Source organism: Nelumbo lutea, chromosome 8 (assembly GCF_056320005.1).
Source record: "Nelumbo lutea isolate HS-2025 chromosome 8, American lotus-T2T, whole genome shotgun sequence".
In the NCBI taxonomy this organism is placed as follows: domain Eukaryota; kingdom Viridiplantae; phylum Streptophyta; class Magnoliopsida; order Proteales; family Nelumbonaceae; genus Nelumbo; species Nelumbo lutea.
In genome coordinates, this window is record NC_142691.1 from 15851013 (window position 1) to 15874923 (window position 23911).

At 36.9% G+C, this 23911-nt stretch overlaps 1 protein-coding gene and 1 long non-coding RNA gene across 2 annotated transcripts; one reads left to right on the forward strand and one right to left on the reverse strand.

Moving 5' to 3' along the window:
* Nucleotides 1–9925: 9925 nt before the first annotated feature.
* On the forward strand, nucleotides 9926–11442 carry LOC148842982 (transcription factor MYB1-like). Its single transcript, XM_088956529.1, has 3 exons — nucleotides 9926–10460; nucleotides 10576–10705; nucleotides 10853–11442. The coding sequence occupies exons 1-3, from the start codon at nucleotides 10229–10231 to the stop codon at nucleotides 11277–11279; spliced, it is 789 nt and encodes a 262-aa protein (XP_088812655.1). The 5' UTR covers nucleotides 9926–10228; the 3' UTR covers nucleotides 11280–11442.
* A 585-nt stretch (nucleotides 11443–12027) lies between these two features.
* Nucleotides 12028–18517, reverse strand: LOC148842983 (uncharacterized). The gene is made up of 2 exons (XR_016102808.1): nucleotides 18027–18517; nucleotides 12028–12431 (listed from the first exon to the last, which is right to left on the reverse strand). It is a non-coding gene; the product is annotated as an uncharacterized LOC148842983 (long non-coding RNA).
* Between the last annotated feature and the right edge of the window lie 5394 nt (nucleotides 18518–23911).

Sequence of the window (23911 nt, forward strand, 5' to 3'; positions counted from 1 at the left end):
CAGCGAGTAGTCACAGAACATGAGTTGTGGTTTATGGGTCCTTGATTCCTTTATTCAAGACTGGGCTGGTTGGTTAAGCCCAAGCCTGGCCTAGGATTTGTCTTTGAGCTGCCCTTTTGATTCTTAATCCTCACCATTGGAGACCGGATCTGCTTCTCATATAGGGCGCCCCATACTGACTTTACAGGCACATCCCACCATGCATTGGGAATATCTCCCATACTTGTATGTTATTATTTATGGGAGATGTTCTCAATGTATGGTGAGATGTGCATGTGAGGCCAGTATGAGGCACCCTGTGTGAGGAGCAGATCCCAATTCTCACCATTGACGTCAAGATCTGTTCTAACTGTTTCCATTATCTGAACCGTAAGTCTTAAAGTAGAGGTATTGATAGGTCAGTTTGATTCGGTTGCAGGTTGTTTGGCCAATCGAGCCGACTTGATTTGATTGAGGAATTGATCATCTAAAACTGATCGACCATTAGTAAAACTGATCAATTCAGTTCTATCAATTTGAATCATTTTATCAATTTGATCAATCAGTTCAAAAGATTTAAATTTAAAATATAAAATATCAATATATTTATAACCAGAACAAATCAATTTTGATTAATTAACACACGGCCAAACAGAAACCAACTAATATAATGCCTAAACCAAAACCGACCAAAGATAGTCAGCTTGGATTGAGTCGAGTCAAATTGGTCGATTTGGAATTAATGAATTGGCAGAATCTGAGGTTCTATAGATGACATGAGGCCTGCAAATCATAATAAAGCCCAACAGAGGGTCTGCCGGTCTGACACGGTTTATAGATTTCCAGGTTCCAACCCCATGCCATGTATCAAACCTTATGATAGTTAGATAATAAACAAACTAGCAAGAATTTGCTATTGCAATTATATATAAAGTAGTTTTTTTCAGCTTTTGGCTTCCCAATTGCCAATGCTCTAACTAGAGTTCTTCTATGGATGCATGTTTAATAAAAGCCAACATAATCAGAGGAGCAGAAAGTCATTTTTTACTCATTCGAAGCAAAGGTCCAAAAAATGCTTTTCCAATCGCAACCCCTAAATGCTAAGTTTGTTTTTCTGGCCCTACACCATTATGTGATTGTGAGGATCCAATGTCCCCATTACGGAAAGAATCTTAACCCTGAAAGCAAAGGTTGGACAAAAAGTTGATCTTATCCAACATCAGACTGCATATGTATGCTTTTTTTGTTTTTAAATAAAGTTGAACGAATTTAAATAAAAATCTTGTTTCCCTTTGAGTTCAAATCAGCCCCCCCCAACGTCCCACACCACATCTCTGCCATGTATTGGGAATATCTCCCGATGATGATTGGTATGTTGTGGGGGGCAGTCTTGTGAGGGGCTGATTCAGTCGCTTTCCCTTCATGTCTAAGAATGCTTAAAGGTTGTCTGCAACTAGTAATGCTGGCCTAGTGGGATGAGACAAGAACACTAAACACCATTATTTCAAGTAGGTTTTTTGAATTACCTTGGTAAAAGTGTGTACTGACTGGGCACTAGACCTATACATGGGCCGAATAGCTTGACAAGCCGGCATGGCCCCCGGACTGGCTTGAACACACATTTGAGCCCGCAGGCTTGACCTCAGGCCTAAAAGCCCGAGCCTGACTATGTTGTGGGCCGGGCTTGGGATTTGTCAAAAAAGCCCAACCCGACCTATAGGTTAAACCAAAAACCCTAGCCCTAAATATCCTAACCCCTCTCTTCTCAGTCATTTCTTTCTCTTATTCTTAGCCACTGAACCTCAGTTCTCTCTTCTCAATTTTCACAGTCACAACCTCACACTCTCAGGTAGACAGAACCGGCGAACACTCACCAATGCAACCAATGAACTCCAATGGACCGACAGTGAGCCCTCTCTCTCTCTCTCTCTCTCTCTCTCTCTCTCTCTCTCTCTCTCTCTCTCTCTCTCTCTCTCTCTTTTTCCTCTTTTCACTTCTCCTCTCTCAGAATCTCAAATGCAAACTTAGGCACCGGCGAGGCGATGAACACAGGCACCGGTTGCAGTGAATAGTCATCGTTTTAAACTCTCAAAACCCTATCCAAGCCTGACTTTTCCCTTCCCTCTCTACTCATGTCTTCTCAAGTGTTTTCTTCTTTGACAAATGGACTAGCAGTTCTCACTTCTCATTCTCAATTCCTTGTTCCCTCTCAATCATTTTTCTTCTTCGGCGATCTCCAACGAACATAGGCTAGCAGCTGCAGCCCTTCTTTTTCTTGTTATTTTCTCTGGTGAACTTAGCATTGGTGACTATGTTTCTGTTAAGTCGGCCTTCGGGCTTGGGCTTGGGCTCAAGTCTAACAAAATCCTGTTTATAAAGAGTAAAAGCCCGGCCCATGAACAAGTCTACTGGGCACCAATCAAGAAGGAATATAATCTAATCTTTCCATTCTACCATCAAAGAATAATTTGTCATATCATATGAGTGTAGTTATAAGCAAAATGACAAGTGTGGAGAAACTGGTAGACCATTAATTGTCTATAAGTGCAAGAGGAAAAATCTGATGGACTGAATTCCAGAGCAAAACTCATCAATGGGTTTGTTTCAATTCAATATCCTTTGCATGTAAAGAAAAGATATCAATGCAAGGAAAAGAAAAGAGAAGTGGAGGTGAATTTTGATTCTATAAAATAGATTAGTATATGAAGTAAAAAGAAATGATTTAAGCATTAATAATTTAGCAGTGAATATAGTTTTAAATAGAACCTATTAATGAAATAGGATTTATGTAATCGACCCTATATAATTGGGATAAGGCATGGATGATAACGATAATAACGATCATATAATCCACAATTCCACACTCTTACTGTAAGCCATTATTCCAGACATGGAGCAATCTTTCCTTGAATAAATAAAGGAGAAAAGCAGACCCATCTTAAAAAAAAAAAAAAAGAAAAATGTGGTATGAGTTCAATAGAAATTGCCTGATATATAATTTCTTTTTTTTCCTAATAAACATCCACTCAATTGAGTACAATATAGAACCCCACATAGAGAATCTCTTGGATTAAGAAGAAAAAAGAAAAAGTATATGGTTACATAGAGAATCTCTTGGATTAATAAGAAAAAGAAAAAGTATATTATATTGGTCGAATTCTTCTAAGCATGGGAGAGGTACTCCATGTGCCCGACCACTCAAAATAATCTAAACCCTTTACAAGGCTAAGTTATCAAATCTAACTGATTTCCCCATGTAAAAGTGAAAGAATTATAAATTAGATGCCATATTAACAACTATGGTTGTCAATGGTCAAGACCTGATCCGATTATCTTAGATTCGGAGGATGTATGTATAGTTGGATCGGATTTGGATTTGATCCCATCCGATTTGATTAAAATTTGAATCCGATTATAATATAATATTTGTTAATTTTAACATATAAATTTATATAATTATATTTAAAATTATAAACATATATTCTACATATTATATTATATGTGAATTTATGTATATAATAAATTTAGTGTGTTATATTTATATTAATTTATTATATATCTAGGTTAAAAAATAAATAAAATTTTTAATATTTCTGATATTTTAGAAAATTTGTAGTGGAGTTAGATTAAATCCGAATCTGATCTGAGTCCATTAGGATTCGAATTCAAATGTATGCTATTAGTAATCAGATTGGATGCGGATTTTGCTGCATCCAGTCCCAGTCTGATCCGATTACAACCCTATTGGCAACATGGTATGATCCCTCCATCAAAAGCAATGTTTTTCAAAACCGGATGGTCAGACAAAAAAAAACCAAGAACCGGTTCCATTTCACCCTAGAACCACCCTTTGACCAAAAACCGTTGATTTGGTCAACGAACAACTAACCCAGACGGTCAAACTGTTCAAACCGTCAATATGGACATCAATTTTTTGGCCATTTTATTTTCAAAATGGGCTATTTGTTCAGTTCGAACGATTGGACAGTTCAACCTGGGAACCGGACCCTGAATAGTTCATTGTCCGGTTCGGTTTTAAAAACCTTGATCAAAAGTATGATTGCTCATTGCTTTTATTCGCTTGTTTGTTTGGCTTGAGCCTCTCCTTGAATATGACAAGTGATTCTAAGTTGAAATAGTTGAATCATAGAAAGCCTCCCTATAATCTCCTTTTCAGACCTTGTTGCAGTGGTTCCATTCAATTCAATATTCAAGGATTCAAACTTTTCCTCAAAGCCATGGCTAGCACTACAAGTGATACTATACTCGAGGAGGTATCAGAGATGGAAAACTGATCCCTATGAAAATAATTAAAATTCCATCATAAACCTTTTGATTTTATGAGACTGAGAATTCATTCAGATGAGTCTAACGATTATCTTCCACTGGCCTTAGAAGCATTAAATTCCTGCATTCAATCCATTAGATTCTCCAAGTGTTTATACTTACCCCATAGCAAAGCAGCTAGTATCTCCGGTCTTGGTCACATGGTTGGATGGAGCTACAAAAAAGTTGCAACAATTAGTGATAAGAAACCTAAGATGACTTGTTTGAGCAAGTTCCCTTACAATAAAAACCTATTAAGGGAACTCAATACCTTTAAGCTTTTAAGTTGAATAGTTTCAGATTTTTTAGATGATATCCGAGCTTGTTTGACCAAATGGTCTAGTATTGGATTTTCATTGCCACCATCGTAATAATTAAATTTCAGTGGAAGATATGGGTGAATCTGTGCTTGTCTATATTTCAAGCCTAATGAGCTTCTTATTGTGAGGTGTGTTAAAAAACAAAAACTATTCAAGGACCTGATCATCTAACTGTTTAAGCTTTTAGATTGATTCAGAGTGTGTTTATTTTTACTTATGACAATTAAACACCATTAGGTTTTACATAAGTCAAATAGTAAAAAAACACCTTACCGTTGGAGTTCACATAAGGCAAATAGTAAAAAATGTTTTACCAATGGATAACTCTCACACAGCCCAAGAAAAACATTTTCTTGATAAACAACTTAACCAAAATAGTCAAAGAAACCAAACACTATCTTAATTGTAAACAAAAATAGTCCAATATCCTCTCTTAAAATCATGACATTCCACTTGGGGTTTTTTTTTTCGAAAGGCTTTTGAGCATTAGAAATTGGGATTTTTCAAAAGGCTTTTGAGCACTAGACAGATATCAGCAATTACCACAGGTACAAGATTTTGTCTTTGGCTCTAGACCAGAATTACAGTAGTATCCAAGAATAAAGCTCACTTATCATCCATCCTCCCTACCCTTGCGTGGCACATGGGGGTTTTGATAGATACAAGAACGAAAAAGAGAGGGAAGATTCATAGAAGCTGTAGAAAGTGGAATATTATTTTGAAATGAGTGTTGGGAAAGTTAAGGAATCATAACCCAAAGCCTAAGCCCATGCTAGCTTAAAAGCCATAGCTTTTCCAAATACACACTTAAAATACTTTGAGTTTATAAGTATGTAACATCACATCCCAAACAAAACTTTTTTCTCACTCTGCTTTTCTTTTGCAGCTTTGGTCATTGTTAGAGCTTCAAAGTTGAAACAAGGTAGGTAGGAAAACTAAAGCAAGAAAATCTTTTTTTTTTTGTTTTTTCCAATTATAATGCATGTGTGCTTTGGGTTATAATCATTCTTCTCCACCTAATCAAGCTTTTAAGCAGCCAAACAGACTACCCAAAAATAAATAAATAAATAATCAAGACTAATCGTTGGAGGACAAAATACAGGTCTCAGTTAGTCTTGATTGATTCCAAGAAAAAAGAAAATCTTCTTCCCAAATCCCAACGCTACAAAATATTGAGAAAATTCCTTATCAGTACCCTGTATTTTGGCTAGAGTGAAAATTTGGCCCCCAAACTTTAAAATGCAACAATTTAGTATCCAAACTTTTAAAATGTGACAATCCAATACATGTCATTAATCGGTCTATTAATCAGCCATTAAGTGGCATTTGAAAAGTCAAAAATGTCCTAAGAATGTCATTTAATTCTCTTTATCAACCATCCAAACATTGACAATAAAATGAACAGTCCCAAATTCTAGATTCTTCTAAACAAACAGTCATCAACTTTTTTGAATAGAAGAGGCTAGGATGGTTGATAAAGAGAATTAGATGACATTTGAATGACATTTTTTACTTTTCAAATGCCACTTAATGGCTGATTAACGGACCGGTTAACGACAGGTACTAGATTGTCACATTTTGAAAGTTCAAGAACTGGAATGTCACATTTTGAAAATTCGAGTATTGGAATTTCACATTTTAAAAGTTTGGGTACTGGATTGTCGCATATTAAAGTTCGGAGACCAATTTATCATTCGAGCCAAAGTACAGGATACTGATCGGGAATTTTTCCTAAAATGTTTGCTTTTTATACTAAATACATGAAAGAGGGACATCCAAATGTTGGAGAACTTTAAAGGAAACAATAAGAAGAAGAACAAGGCTCTAGGGGTCTATCACTTAACTCCTCAAACTATTTTAATTTGTGTTTGATTCTTTCCTGGTCTTTCACCCTTTATTACATAATTCACTCCATTGACATTCCATAAAAGAAAAATGGACAAAATATGTCTATATGCATGCATTGTCACTAACCTCAGTTTTGAAGGAGTACAAATACAAATATATAGAGCATAAATCCATGTATTTTGTATTATTTTTATACATTTGCATTGTACATATTTGTATTGTACTCCTTTCAAACTGAGTATAAATGCAAATATATACAATTTAAATACATACAAATTAATACAAAATACAAGATTTTGCATTCTACATACCTATATTTGTACTCCTTCCCAACTAAGCATATGGTCAAAAATATCACAACATATTTATCATACAATATGTATCAATTTATGAACCCACCAAAACACCAAATATTACGATTTAGGAGGGAGGGCCATTTTTAATCGTTAATACATGTTCACGAGATGGCCTGAATCAAATCTTGAAACCTGAAACAATTTGTAACCATGAGTATCACCCCTTTGAATCGCATGCATGTTAATACTATGAACCATGCTTGTCAGATATTTTAAAAACCATAAAAATGCCATTTTTCTTCATTTGTATGATGATTTTATTTTTTTATTAAAAAATATTTTCAATCATGATTTTCTAAGCAAAGATATAAACCATTTAAGTGGAGCCTCAAAGCCAGCAAATCTTACAGATCCAAATGATGTGCAAATATTTCAACTAATGTAAGCCATGGAAATGGAACTAAATATATGGTCTTTATGTTGTCTTAATATTGGTCAAATAATATTTTCCTTAAATTGATGTACCAAATTCAGGTCACATAACTAATGTACCAAATCACCGAATGATCCATGCAAGTGATGTAGGATTTGGATCAATTTGGGGTCGGCTTATCCAAATTGACTAGGATATACTAAGATTTCTGATGATGGAAGATTTGGCCCAACCTCACAGCTATGCGACACATGGCAAAGGCAACAGCTCGGCACAAAAGCAAGCCTAAGGCGCGAGCACCAAGGGGAGAAACCAGCGGTCAGAACTCCCTACTAGGGGCCCAAACTCACCCTTGGCCCCAAACCAGAAAGTAATCCGAACTGGCATGCATGCAACAGTTCGGGATATACTTCGCCGAATTGGCCTGCCTTGTAACAGTTCGGGACATACTTCGCCGAACTGGCCTGCCTTATAACAGTTCGGGATACACCTCACCGAACTGGCCTGCCTTGTAACAGCTCGGGATACACCTCGCCGAACTGGCCTGTCGTGCAATAGTTTGGGATACACCTCACCGAACTGACCTGCCCTATACATACCTCCGAACTCAAGACTTCGCCTCGCTCACCACTCCACATTGCCCTCAGGGCACCAAAACCAAATAAACCGCACTATGCCTAACACCAAGGAAGTTCGTACCCAAGGGCGGCGTGCCTGACTGACTTAGGATCTGACGCTTGACGGCCGCACTCCAAACGGTCACCTACCACCGCCTCCTGACAGCACCATCTCCAGTTAGAGAGACGGTTCTGACAAAAGGCAGTGACGATTCTATCCCAGTAGAAAGGACGACGCCCGAATTGACAGATGCAAGGGTAATCATACCCGACCTGACAAGGGCCTCAGAGCGAGTGCGCGAAGTGATTATAAAAGGCCCCCTACCCCCAACAAACAAGGTATGTGAACTTTGCGCCATCTGGTCTATACTTTGCCTTTGAGAGATTACTAACTTGAACTTTGGAGTTATCTCACCGGATTCCCCCCGGAGTTCCCTCATCTTTCCTGTTTCAGACTCCCCGTCGCTCCAGCTCAGAGGCAAAATCGTTGATAGCTAAGACTGACCGGATTGCACTCCATCAATTTCAATTGACTCAACTATTCAATTTATGCATGAACTTTTCTAAAAAAAATAAGTTACTATAAATGGTATATCCAAACAAAAAAAAAAAAAAAAACATAAAATCTATCATTAGAACATCCAAATGATGCATCAACTTAATTTTGAAATACGTTAAGGAGACTAGGTTGATTTGGCGCATTATTTGTGTTGTACATTTAGAAGAGTCATCACATGCATTAAAACTTAAGCCATTATATTGTGGGTCAACCTGTGTATATAAATCTCTTATACCTTTCATTATTTCTTTCCAATGTGGGATATTCATTCCATACATTACTCATACGTGAATCCAACAATTTGAGTGATAGAGATTAATTAATTCAATAAATTATAATCATTTGTACTTTCTATGAATTTAAATTTTACTTTAACTCACTCTATTATCTAGCTTGGGCTCTTAAAGTTAATGAGACAACCTCACAATGCATTATTTTGTCTATTAAACATAGTTTCTTTGATGGTCTGGAACAAAATAATGATATTAAAGGGTTGAGCTATGTGTCTTTTATCATTTCATAAAATATTATTCTATGTTTCACAATGTCAATAATTTTTACAATATTTTTATATAATATCCTGGACATATTTTCTATATTTGATGATTGATATCTCCACCGGCACTGACGTTTTATTTAAACTTTGATGAAGATTACTTATTGACATTTCACATTACAACAGGAGCCGAAGAGAAAAGATAACGTTTGGGTATTAAGTATGTTTGTCGGGGAGTGGAAGTGATCAGCTTTTTGTGGTAAACCCAAGAGAGGCCCACATGTATGCCATATCAAACAGAGCATTTTGGACTTAAACCAGTTTTGCTAGGAGATGGGAGGTTCTCAGCTTTTCTGTTAGTCTAAAAGATAGCTATGTGTTTGCCCTACAATTCTCTATGCATGTGGCAAGTTTCTGTACAGGAGCCCCCAACTACATGACAAAAAAGAGAAGCGTGTAAATTAAAACTTTGAAACTGGAGCAGCTATATATTCCACGATGGTGGCTGAAATTAGAGCTTAAGACCTTAAGTAATTGAACAAAGGACACATGGCCAATTTACATTTCTAAGAGAGATGTTGGGCTTGGAGAGTATTTATCTGAATAACTTTATATTGAAAGAAGATATGGAATCATCGTCTCTGAATACAAGGAATAGAGGAAGAAGAAATGAAGAATTAGCAAGAGGAAACCTCTCCTTTGAATCCGAAGGCCTAGTTCAAGTGATGGTTTATACCAACCCAGGAATAAGAATTACTTGAGAGGATAAGGATAGATTAGGGGTTGCTTAGGCTTAGGCTTAGCTATGCATGAAAGCACTACTCTTTGTCACTTGTCCCTTTGTACCCACAATTCCACTAAGGACACCATTATTGAGGAAAAATAAGGAAAGAGGAGTTAGATGATGATACAGGAGACATTACCCAGAAATTTCGGCCACAACCTTGGTCTATGTGACGTATCTGGAGCCAGATTGCAACCCCAGACCCAGAGACCACACAAAACTGAGAATCTGGTGAGAAAGCAGCATCTGATGAACTCAGTACTCTGCAATGCATACAGTTGTGTAGCAGCTACAATCATAAACTCCTGTAGGGATACTATTTTTAACTGTGAACCATAGAAGTGCTCCTTCAATTTACTTGTTTAAATCGTCTGTCTCAAAATCATACTACCATAGACCATAGTCAGTCACCATGAAGTACTACTGTAAAAGCTTTCCTACCCCACATTTGGATCCAACAGTGGATTTGCTTTCTAAGGGAGAGAGAAAAGCTAAAGCGAAAGCAATGTAGGACCCTCACTCCAATCATTTAACATCTCTTTCTCTAATAGGCCATTCCATGCACGAGTGATGAAGACTCGTCTCAGGAAAAACTACCTTCATATATTCACTCCTTTACAAACACAAATAGAGAGAGAGAGAGAGAGAGAGAGAGAGAGAGAGAGAGAGAGAGAGATGGAACGAGAAGGAACTAAGCAAGTGCTTAAGAAAGGTCCATGGAATCCAGAAGAAGATTTGCTCCTTACGAGATACATAGAGACCCATGGAGAGGGGAAGTGGGCGATTGTTTCCAAGAGATCAGGTCATTCTCTTTCTGTTTTACAGTTGATTAATTAATATGCATGTGTAGGCCTGTTTGCAAGTGAACTCAATACAAATTAGCTATCTTCTTTCTGCTTCTACTTTCTCTTGCGCAGGCTTGATGAGGGAAGGGAAGAGCTGCAGACTGAGATGGAAAAACTACCTCAGACCGAATCTCAAACGCGGAGGGATGTCAGAGGAGGAAGAGGACCTTATCATCCGAATGCATAAGCTTCTGGGCAATCGGTCAGTGCTTCTTTCTTATGTCGTTTCTCTTGGGGGAGTGAAGTTCCAGCCAGTTGGGCTGGAATTTCCAAACAGGAATATAATTCATTCATGAAGCAGTCTATCTCTCATGACTTAAACAATAATCTGTCTTTTTGGGGGGTGAAGGTGGTCACTGATTGCAGGTAGGCTCCCTGGTCGAACTGACAATGAAATAAAGAATTACTGGAACACCCATCTCATCAAGAGGTATCCGCAATGCAAAAGAGTGGATCAATCCAACTCAGAGAGGAGACTGCTCTCTCATTCAACCAATGATCGACCCATTTGCAGCGGAACTACTCACAGTACTACAAAGAAATCTGACGACGAAGGTGGTAAAAATCCAACAACTGTCCCCAATGACACCAAGAGTGGCAATCACGACGTAGAATCTCATCATCTCTCAGCGGACCAAGGTACATTCTTCGAGGACGCTTTCCTGCCGCCACTGGACTCTGTTGTTTTGTTCGATTCATTTGGATGTAGCTCTGAGTCATCTTGGACCGAATTTCATTTCTACTTTACGGAGGAAATGTACCCAGTCCTACCATAGTCAGCTTGTTCAGTGATGTAGCTCTCGTAATAATCTACTTCTATTGCAACTGTTATCATCCACTCCACTCTTTTCAGGCTAATTGTAATCATCTATGAACATAGTTATTATGTTAAATGTACCTTCGTGGCTTCACTTTCAATGGAAGTGTTGTTTTTGTTTCTATAATGGAAGCAACTAGGATCCATCATCTGTGTAAACAAGATCAATGACTCTGGATTCTGTCAAAGTATACATTCAAACTTTAGACGACAGATACTGTGTACGTGCAACCATGAAGCAGACATGCCAGGGCACTAATTTATGGCGACCACACACTTAATGATACCGACCCTGTTGTCCGCACATAACCTGATCATGTACGTATGACGAGTGACGACCGGCCAATGTCCCATGATTCCCACCCTGTTCTTCTCAAAACCATCACTAACTTTTGTTATATCTGAAAACAATGAAGCTCAAGCGTTGATGAAAAAGTTTATTACAGGAAGTAGGAAGAAAGATCGATTCTAACCATGTTTTACGCCTGTCCAAGTTCAAGAGCTATTATCATATGGGCAGCATCTACTACTGCACTTTTCTCTCGAGGAGGACCTGAAGACTATGCACAACATATCATGGCCTAGGGCGGATATGATGGCTACAGGGAAAGATTTCTGAACCCATGAGAAGATTTCTGAATCCTTATCATAAGTCATCTAACAAAGGCTCCAAGAATCAGATAGTCGGCAGTAGATAGAGGAATTACAGAATAAATGCTGAACCATAAAAAAGATTCCTTTAGAAATTATCAATTATCCTGTGTTTTGTACATTTGTTCTTTTGGTAATTTCTATATAACAAACTGTGAACCTCCAGAGGATAGGATTCTCTTCATTCATCTTGTTGATGATACAGTGAACCAGTATGGGCAATGATGGTGGCGGATTCCCAGGTAGAAGAATTCCAACTGAACCTTTCTCGTCTGAACACATGCACAGGAATTCTGCATCCTTGAGAGTTGAATCACGAACAATCTGGCCACTTAGCACCTTGATGAACTTCAAGAGTCTCAGAGACCATTCAATCACGCATGATCTTTATGCAGTATTTCTTTAGGATCAGAGAATGCCAGGATTAAGGGGGTAAAGGTTGTAGGGTTATGTTACTGACCTATCACACATACAGAAAAAACATAGTGAAACCAAAATGGATATCAAGTAGATTAAAATTTAAGAAACACAATAACTAGCAAAACTATAAAATACTTTAAAATCACACAAAGTGACAATCAGTTTAACAAACCAATTAGCGAACTTGTAAAATTATCCCCTTTTCCATAATCTTGTGAAGACCAAGCTTAAGTAGAAAACCGGGTGGTATAAATGTAACAATGATCTTTTACACATCCAACTCCAACCTGCAAGAATAGGATGCTTGCAAGAGCAGGATACACTCTCCCTGACAATAAGCCAAATTCCTTAAAAGACCTCATATAGAACCACCTGCCTTCATTCTAAATATTCAAACTAGATAGAGGCTCTTGGAAAATGCCCACAATAACAGACTTGAATTCTATAACCTTTCTTAACAGATAAACTCTGCAGATTTCCTCTAATTGCAATGTCAGAATGATATTGAGCTCTTTTCCCTCTTTACCATATAAAACTATAGCAATAGTAAAACCAACAGAAAAATACTAGAGCAATATTAAAAAGTTGTCCACTTGAAAGGAAAGTAAAAACCTTACATAACAACCGACTATATAAAAACATCTGAGAATAATAAAGGCCTAATAATGACTTTGTCCCAATGAATATGAAACAGCTCATAGCCCAACTGCCAATGAAAATAACCCACCAGAAATTCTAAATTGATGTATATAACCTTACTTGCCTTTTCAATTGTAAGAATCCAATGAAAACAAAAGCAATTCAAGAAATCATTGTTTCGAATAAATGTACAATGGGATATATAGCTACTCCACCAGCTGCAACAATCATAGAACACAATCTCATTAAGAATAAAAGGATACATGGAGCCTAACAATAACATGTTCTTCCCAAGAGACAAACTTGTGTATAGCTAATTATACCAAAAATGTCCCATGAAATATAGTAAAGCTTAGGCTACAAGAACCAAGAGATTAAGTAAATGAAACCAAATCATTGTCAATCCGCTGTAGTGGGCACCCAAACTCAAATTCTCTATATTTCTTTTTTTCTTTCTCTTTTTTATAAATGGGACCTGTATACAATACTGTACTGTGAATAGGTATCAATTGATTCATCAATTGTTTTTTTCTTTTTCTTTCTTTTGTGTGTGGTCTTTTTTCCCTATGAAAGATTCCTACAGCAAAGAATGAAAGAAAAAGAAGGCAACTCTGAGTGCCTAACCACCCAAACTCATCTCTGTAACCGTTTCCAGATTCTTCAAGCTCTTGCCTCTCACACTACAGCTCATCATGTACATTATCATCATTATCTCTTCCCTTGTCTGCTTCCATGACTTTTGGCATCATCTACATCATCATCATCATAATCAAATGGGTCATCCATTGTTTCTTCCTCCTCTCTTTTTCTAAAGAAGATCATTTCCAAATGTTGTTACCAGCTATCCAGAGTCTTGGAAGGGGTGGACTCGATACAGATCAAACCTTTGGAATTTTTTGCACAAAGTGGCCATTCTCAGACTCAAACCCATGTTCTCATGCTTCAGCCTGTAGGGCTGCAACTTGGGTGGGCTTGGGTTGAGCATTTCCCTAAATTTTAGTGGGCCCAGCCTTGTAAATTCTTCAAGTTGGGTACTCGACTTGCAATCCTATCAGCCTGAGATTTTACTATTATACCAAGCAATGACACCTCCTTTTCTCTCTTTTTCTCCAGCTCCTAAATACTTCCTTCTCAGCATCCTTGTTTTTGCCCTGTTTCCCTAGCCAGTATCTTTGCAGTATGTGCATCTAAATACTGGTCCTATTTTTTATTTATTTATATACTTGAAATTCTAGATCCAAGGTGATTTGTCTAAGATTCCGTCTTAAGAATACTCTAATCAATAAGCAATTCTTATTTCCCTTGAACAAAGGAATTTGAAGCAATAATCTCTAATGAAAAAATGGAATACAGTATACCAAGGAAAACACGAATGTTTCTACTTACAGAAACTGACAACAAACTGAATGATGAATTCCAGGTTAGAACATAAATGCAATTGACAATAACATATTAAGGCTACAGTTTAGCTCCATATGCTAAACTTTTGAGTTGGAATCAGGATCCACATAGGCTCAAGATGAACCTAAAGTATAAGCATCAACTGCACTCATGTCAGCCTTACTCAAGTCAACTTGTAACATTGGGTCGCATTCAGACCCAAAGGACCTAAGAACTCTAAGCCCATAAAACTCAACATCCAAGGCCCACATCATTAAAAGAAGAAAATAGAAAAGGAAAATGAGAGAAATAACCTTTAAACTTAGTATCTTATTTTTTCGACCTGGAAGTGGGGGTGGATAGAGTGAGGACAGGTTTCAATCCCAAGCCAGTAGAAACTACACCTACCAACTTTACCAAATGCACCAGCTGGCACCTTCTATGGTACATATATTAATTGTACAAAATACTATAGAATAACACCCAGTAAGCTTGATCCAAACAGATTTAGCCCACCCTGGTTCAGTTTAGACTCTTTTATGCAAAATTGACCTAAGGCCAACCTTAGCTCTCAAACTACAAAATTGAGCTCGACCTAGCCAGAAAAACTACCATCACTGAAAGCTTTAGTTTAAATGATATCTATAAAGAAATTATAGCATATGTCCAAGTAAACAAGAAACCATATAAGGAAGCATAGTGTCACCTAAATAAAATATAAGCATAAAAATAGTTGTTTACAGAAAGATTATTCGTCCACAATTATTACAGACCTTTAACAACGCAAAAAGTTAGGAATGCGTGCCATCTTGGACACAATTAAAATTGGGACCAAAATGTTCCACCAGTGCAACAAATCACTAAAACGATTCTGATTCATCCTTCATTATATAATAATATCTGAGACAAGAGGCCACTCATACTCTACAAAACAGGTGAGAGAACAGAATAGTTTATCCTCAACTAAGTAAATAGAAGAGAATGGTCAGAATATATATAGAATAACTGAAACTTTTATTGCATTTGATAAAATCAGCATAGTTTTCCAAACTATGCAATCTTCAAGAGTGGACAATAGAAGAAGGTTCAGAATACAGAATCCTAGGAAATAATATAAGCCTTCATGAACTTCCTTTAACATTCAAGAACAAGACATACTTATAACAGAAATATGTAGCAATGTTTTCAACCTATAGTTGGACCAATCAGCAAATCATCCCCAGTTCATTTGGGGGGCGGGGGAGGTGAAATGTATAAGTCCAGAACATATCACCATGAGTAAGTGATGTAGGACCAGCTCAATTCTAGTCCTTACAGAGTATTGAATGATCTTCTTTAATCAGAAATTTATAATTGTTGATGGCTGTAATGGCTTCTTGAAGGAACAAGAAAGAAAATAGGGAGAGAAAGAAGAGAGAAAATACCCAGAATCACTCACGGGGTGCCTAGAATCACTCTAGAGTATGGGAATCACTCACCATAATTAGCATAAGCTGAAGAAAACTCAACAAACTTAATTGCTCTTTGTGTAAAACGTCCATACATATTTATAGACTCTAAACTGATAATAATCGTAGAAGTCAAACTGTTAGACTCATAATAGTCCTAGGATTCAAACTGTTAAGATTCAATAATCCTAGTAGGACTCAAACTAAGTTGTCATAACCTATTTCAATTCAAAAGAAGACTCAATAACTCTAATCCTACTTATGCAACGACTCTGAAATTTTAAACATAAACAAACTATAAATAGACAATCAAACCCTATTATTGGACCCTACAGAGAAACTGTAAAATGACAAAGATATCCCCAGTGTCCAAAAATACAGAAATACATAAAAATTCACAAAATTCCAATTTTGACTCTTCATCTCCTGCATCAATCAGCAAGACTGGGGATGTCAATAGGTTGAGTAGTGACCTGACCCTATCAGGTGAGAGTCAGATCAACCTTAACCAGGTTTCAGGTTGTGGACCTTGTGGTAGACAGTGGACCAACAGTAAGCCCAAGTGTTTGGCATTGGATCATACAAAATATTTGTACATATAGGCCGGGTTGAGTATAAGTGTACTATATATGCGATAGGCTGGGTTGGGTTCAATGCCCCCTCTTCAATTAGTCAGAACAGATTGGGTTCGTTTTTGGGCTACTTCAGGTTGAGTTCACGTTGAGCAAAACTCATGTCATACCTGACCTGTTGACATTCCCATTCTCATACGTACACCACATAATTTTCAATCAAGGTTGGCTATAATAAGCATAGTCAAATAGTTGATAAGTGCAACATTACTTACAGCAAAAGAGGAGAATTTAGAAGCACCAACAAGGTCTACCATGTAAGCTTAAAAAGCCAACAAGATATTCTGACAAGTAAATACCACTATGACTAAGTAGTTGGCTGACAATAACCAATATTGAAGTTGAAAAATGAGCATGGTAGAAGTATATCGTGTAAAAGTGCCACATTTGTATTATCATCTCCATCATAGAAGGACATAGACCTATCCGTTCTTACCTTGAAACAAAAGAAAACAAAACGTAATGAATTATTTAAAACTTAATACTGGGTTTTTTGGGATTCTTACAAAACATACCAAAAGTTTAAAAAGGGGGGAAAAGAAAGAGGTTAAGGTATTGAAAGGTACCACATCTTTCTCAATTTCCTCTCCCTGAACTTTGTAAACCTTTTTGCATGTGCTAGAGAAATAATCTGAAGAAAGAAAAACCAGCACTATGCCAATTCTAATCTGGAAAACAAAATCCCAGATTTTACAACAACAGATTTTCAGACATAATGAATAATCAAGTCTGACAAAGGTCAAGGTGGACCTCTTACTTTGATGATATAAAGCAGACGAATTTAGGTATATGATTATCCAAACCGACTAGAAATTTCTCAACTTAGAAAGATCAAAGGAAATAACTAAAATACAAAAGATGCAATAGGTGTCAATTCAGCAGTAGATCTGAAAACAGAGACATGGTATCCAAATGATATACTTATACTATTAGGGAGAAAAAAACATGGCAACAACCTATACAAAGCAAAATTTCTTATACATCAACGACAAATAGAAAGATTCAAATATGACCAGAACATTAGACTAGATATCAAATGGTCCAATGTATATTACACAAGGTCAGAGTTACAGAATCCATGAGTTGTTAAAAAGTCACTTTCAAAACTTCTAACACATTAATGCAGTAAGAGGACACATCTGAATCTTTACCTTAATTTAACTACCTTATATCATCAAAATAAGAGTCATAATGACAGAATTATCCTATATGGAGAAAAACATGGTAACAACCTTTACAAATCAAAACTTTTTTTATACAATGATGCTGTAGCAGGAGAAAAATACCTCAAATATAGCCAGAACCTTAAACTAGGTATCAATAGTCCCATGTATATGCCAAGATGTTCACAATTACAGAACCCATGAGTAGTTAACAAATCACTTCCATGAAATTGCAAAATTTCTTATTGCAGTATGCCCAAAAAAATTCTTATTGCATTACTCCCTTGAACTTCAAGAGCAACAGAATACAAATCTCAGGATTTCCACCCAATATGCTTATGAGTTGTACAGAACAAGAAAACAACTATTTTACCAGTGCATGCTGGAGAGCATAGCCACAAGGCGTCCAGCCCTTGTCCCAAAAATTGGTGCCTAAATATAGCACTATTCTAGCACAGTAGCAGTGTAGCACCTACACGTGAACCTCAAATTCGGAATTGGATGGACCTGCTATTTGCTTCTCTAGGCTACTGCGGGACGATTGGTTCTAGGAGCTGTAATGCACTAATACCCTTGTCCGAAAACACCGCCAAAGCTCTACAAAAGTAACGATGGAAAAAGATGGAGCCTGCCACAGTTCGACTACTGCAGGTAGACACGAGTTCAAGGCGAGAGGCCGGTTCCTGCCAATGAAGTCTCGAATGGCGAATCTGCAATTTGGTTGTGGAAAAAGCAGGAGGTTTTGGCATGATTCTTGCCAATGGAATTCCCCAATGGCGAAGACCTCATCGGCGATTTTCATCCTCTCCCTGCTTGTGTTGTGCTGTTGTCCGAGCAAATGAAGGAGACACAGTGAAGTCCTACGCGTCGTTTGGGAGTGATTGGTGAAAAGGCGCTTATTTCAAATGGGCCAAAGACGGGCTAGAATCGCCATAAGCATTTTTTTCAAAAAAGCACTTAAGTTATCAAAGCATAAAAGAAGTGTTTGTTGGCGTAGTCCCAGCGTCAGTTAAGTGCTTTTCATCAATAAATTCATTTAATTAACGGATCAATTTTGGATATACCCCGATCTGATCCACCAAAATCCGATCCAGTAGTTATGAAATATTATATATAACATTATTTATATTATACCATCATCAATTTTTTTTATTATATTAAAATCAAATATCCAATAAAATATTTGAATTCAAATTAGAATTATACTCTTTGAAAACCTGACGAATTTTTATCGGATTTGGATCAATTAAATTTCTTATCGGATCAGATTGGATATACTCTTTTAGGCCTTTACTAAATCCTGATTCATTTACAGCCCTAATCATTTTGCATTTTAAAATAATTCATTTAATTCTGTTGCAAATTCGATCCAGTCTGAAGTATATCGCAATCTGAAGCATGACACAGCTAAAGTTCTATTGATTTTGTACATCATCACAAATAATTCATGATAAATCTTTCCCACTCCCCACATAAAGCTAGAAAATTACAAACACTTGATTGAAAAAAGAAAACTACAAACACTAGCTGTGATACACCATCAGTGGGAGACATGTCGGCAATGTAAAAAACCAATTTGGTTGATTTCTTGGTTTGTTCCTTTTGCTGAGACTTTGCCTTTGTTTTCTTTCTCACAAAATATCTTTGCAGCGGATTTAGGGGTGTCAATGATCAGTTTGGATTAGTCCCTGTTCAAATCAAAATTAATTTGGACGGATTAGACAGACCAATAAGACATATTGAATTGGACCTGTTCAAATTTAATGGTCCAAAGTTGGATTGGATTGGACCTGATCCATTCATAATAAATTTATATTGCATTGAGTTGGATTGAGCCAATATCCGGTCCATTGATAGAAGATAAAAATATAGGTGTCAATAGACTAGGTTTGGATTAGAATTAATCTAAATTAAAACAAATTTGAATGGTCCAAATATTAAATTGGACCAGTCTAAAATAGTTCAAAATATTCATTGGATTGGATTTGACCTAGTCCATTTATAATGGACTCACATTGGACTGGATCAGATTGGACCAAATCCAATCAAGGCACCCTTAAGCGGACTGAACACATTAGACGTGGCCCATGGGACCTTATATCCGAAAGCCCAGTCTGGTCCAATTAATTTGGGCCTCTCCAGCCGACCCACGATGACAAGTGTCCAACTTCTTGTGAGTTTTACTTTGTTGATCGCATTTGACAATCTGTTTGGTTTGTCAGAAAATAAGAAAGAAGCAGAAAGTTCCCAAGAAATTTCACTGATTTATTGATTGGAGTATGAGAATTAAGAGCATATTAAACTAAGTGTTTCCATAGTTTATCTATCTATTTTTGTGATATTTTATTTATCTAATTTTGTATTCATTTGTGATATTTTAGAGCTGTTCACACCCATGTGGTATGCATATAAAGACTAATTGGATTTTATTGGTATTAGTGTAAGAGGATGTGCTATATACACGTGTATAAATATTAACCATATATATGATAAACGATAACTTGATTTAACTTTTATGATCAATGGATACTATTTACACTAGTTCTGTTGAAACAGTTAGATAGTAAATAGTTATTTCATTTAAATTTATGATTGCATAAAGAGACTCTTCAGTATCTAGGTATAAGTAGAGATAGTTTCACAGATGAAAATTGTTTTGCCGACCTTGTATCTCTCCAACCAAATTACTGATGTCTCATCTTATGGTTATTGATCGATACTCTATTATATATTGAAAACGAATTTATTTAAAAATCTTTTTTTTTATTCTATTCTATTGAATGAATTAAATAACATTCTAAAGATAATATCTTCAAATCTTTCATATAGGTAAAACTTCACAAATTGCATTCTATTGTATACAATTTATGAGAGATCATTGGGTGGGTCCACCTCATTTTATCCAAGCCGAGCTTTTCCAAGGGTTGGGCCTGAGTTTTGGGGCTTTACACTGGAATTGGGCCAAAAAGAAAAAACTCAGGTCTCACTTGAACTTGGGTTGGGCTTGGCTAAGGCATCAAATAGCCTAAGTCCAACTTGAGCTTTGTCCAGCCCGAACCTATCCTAGCAAATACATACATGATACATATATACATTTCATTAATATAAAAAAAAAAAGTCTAATATACATACACACAATCATGGATGTATATGTGTACTTCTATCAATGAAATTAATACATATATTCAATCCATTCTACTCCTAGATTGAGTCATAAAACCCTATAAAAGGTGAAGATGGATGTACAAAATATATTCATGAATTATTTCAAATCCAACCACTTACCAAGACTTGACCTAATCCCAACCCAAACTCTATTGGATTAAGCCTGAATTGGCCTTGGACTAAAACTTGGATTTAAAATCAGATTGGGCCAGGCCTGAACCCAAGTTTTATATTTTTTGGTTGAACCTGAATTGACTTTTAACTTGACCCAATCCGGCCAAGTTGCACCCAATTAAAGCGGAATGCATTTAAATTAAGAGTTGATTAAATCGAGTAATTAATTACAGAATGTAAATGTAGGACTGCTCCCGTTTGGTAGTTAAACATAGAATCAAGTGCCTCGATTGACAATTGACACCAAGGGGGCATTCTTGTTTTGGATTTTGAGAGGGGAAAGTTGATCGATGGGATTTTTATTCTCATTGACTAAGAATCCCATGTTTTTTTTCATATTAATGTGGGGATTAGGAAAAAGTTTATTTTCTTGGGGTAAGTGATACCTGATGATGGAGAATTTGGCCTGACCTAGTAAGCAGTAGACACGTGGACTCAACCTAGTGACTAGACGCATGACTTGGCATTCTTGGCCACCTCGGCATGTCAAATCACTCCGAGTACCTTGGCCACCCCTAGAGCTCGGGCATCTTGGGATGATTCGGCTCGCCAAAGTGATGATGTGTGGCGCACATCTAGAAGCCTGCCAGTCGTCCCCGAATACTTTGGGATCACGTTGTCATCCCGCCCAAACCAGATGGACACGATAAGCCTTATCGACTACCTTGTTATCCACATTCTGGAGTGGAACAGACTCTTAGGATTTAGGCCGAAGATCTCGAGAGTGTTTTGTAAAAGTCACGGTAGCTCAACTATAAAAGGGCATTAACCCCCATAGCACAAGGTACATGCGATTACTTGCTCACTAGCTACTTGCATTCAATCTTTTAGTTCGCTATCAAAATACAGTACTAACTTAAGCATCGAAGTGACTTTGCTGAGTTAGCCATCCTGGGTTCTCTGATCCGCTTTCTTATGGTTTGAACCAACTCACTAAGTGACCAACATCCAGGTAACCTTCTAGCTAGGAGCTTTCAGATCGCGCTCCATCAATGCCCATCTCCTAGGTGGGTAAATAACTTTCCCACCTGAGGAAAAAATTGTCAACACATGAATGGGACAAAAATGCCCTTCCAATAATAGATTTTCTCACCTGAGGGAAAGGTTGCTAACACTTGAGTGGGACAAAAATGACCCTTTCAATAATAGATTTTATAGCTAAAATGGTCATTGCCTTTTTTACTTGGGGAATAAAAGAGCATTGGTAAATACACTTACTTGGGTAAGTGTACCCAATGCATTTACCTAGGTAAATAAGTTACGAAAAAGAGAACAGGGCACAAGTGGTGATTCACAGCTAGCTTATTCTAGTAGAGACTTGGGATGGACTCTTGTGGCCACCAAGGTTGGGGTGGGAGAGAGAGAGAGAGAGAGAGAGAGTTCCAAATTCAAGCCATGGTCTTTCCAACCCTAGTTCAATAATTCATAACAAGAAAGATTGAGAAGGATGTCAGTCGAAGAATTAAAATAGGAAGGAAAAAATTGATGAGTGCATCTGGATGTTTATGTGATAGGTGAATATTGGTTAGATTAAAAGGAAAATTATATAAAACAGAGTGTTGGGCAATAAATAAAAATGACCAGAAAATAAATGTGATAGAATGCAAATACTAAGATGGACGAGTGAAAATTTTAGAAAGAATAGGATTAATAATGAAATTATCTACAACAACCTATGAATAACTCCAATAGGTGATAAAATGAAAAAGACAATAGACTAAAATAGTTCAAACAAGTACATAACTGACTACCAATTACATCGGTTAAAATAAGTGATTAGTTACACATAAAAAGGGACTACAAGAACTCGATATATACAAAAGGAGAGAACATTGGTAGAATTGATAAGAACTTATTTATACATTAAGAATTTAATAATATATATGGTTTTAGATATAATGAATTAATAAAATAGAATTAGGGAAGCATATAATTGGGATAAAGCATGGGTGATGATGATATTATGGCTTTCCAACCTGTCTTCCGGGAACCTACCACAAAGAGACACAGTATACGAGAGCAAGCAAGCATATATAATCTTGTAGACTATGTGAATCGTGAGTTTTTGAGGACCACTTGCGTCTGTCTTTTTGGGTGTTTCTCAATTCTCAGGTTCCATTTCAACCACCCCACAGTCTCCACACAGTAGATTCCGGACCACACAAACTCTCTCCACATTTATTCACATAACATCAGAGCCACAAAAGGAGCACCAACTGTGCTCCTTTTGTTCGGTTGTAACCGTCAGTACCCAAACATGCCTCAACGACAAAACAATCAACATCTTTTTTTTCTCTCTCTATTCTTTTTGTCTTCTTCCTCCTTTCCTATCCATTTAGGAGAAAGGGACGAACCTCCATATGTTACAGTTGATAATCCAATCATATATACTGGTCATACCTCACATCACCTTGTGATTCGGGCCGGTCTAACCCTATTATTCCTTGATACCACTAGGTTTTGTTAATATGGGACAACCCGGGTTTTTCCCTAGGTGGACACCAATACCCAGCGAGACAGCTGTCATGGGTCGGGTCGGGTTCGTCATGAGTGGACCAATCCTAAACCAATTATTGATCGGTTTTATAAAATACCCAAAACTAAATCAACTATTTAGTCAGGATATTCGGGTCTCATCCGACTAGACCCGGTTACATACTTTGTTAAATAAATAGTGAACTGTTCACACAATAGCTTCCCGCGTTGTAATGTCAGCCCCACACAGAAGGCCATAAAGTCATGTTTAATGAAAAGGGAAAAATCTATGATACGAGGTACCGAAGAGTTTTGACTTATTAAATTTTGATAAATAATAATGGATTGGCTACTATATTTATGCTTCTAGGTCATTGGTCACAAGTTTTTCACATATTTTATATTTTTTTTATTTCACACTCTAACCCAAAAAGTACGCTTACA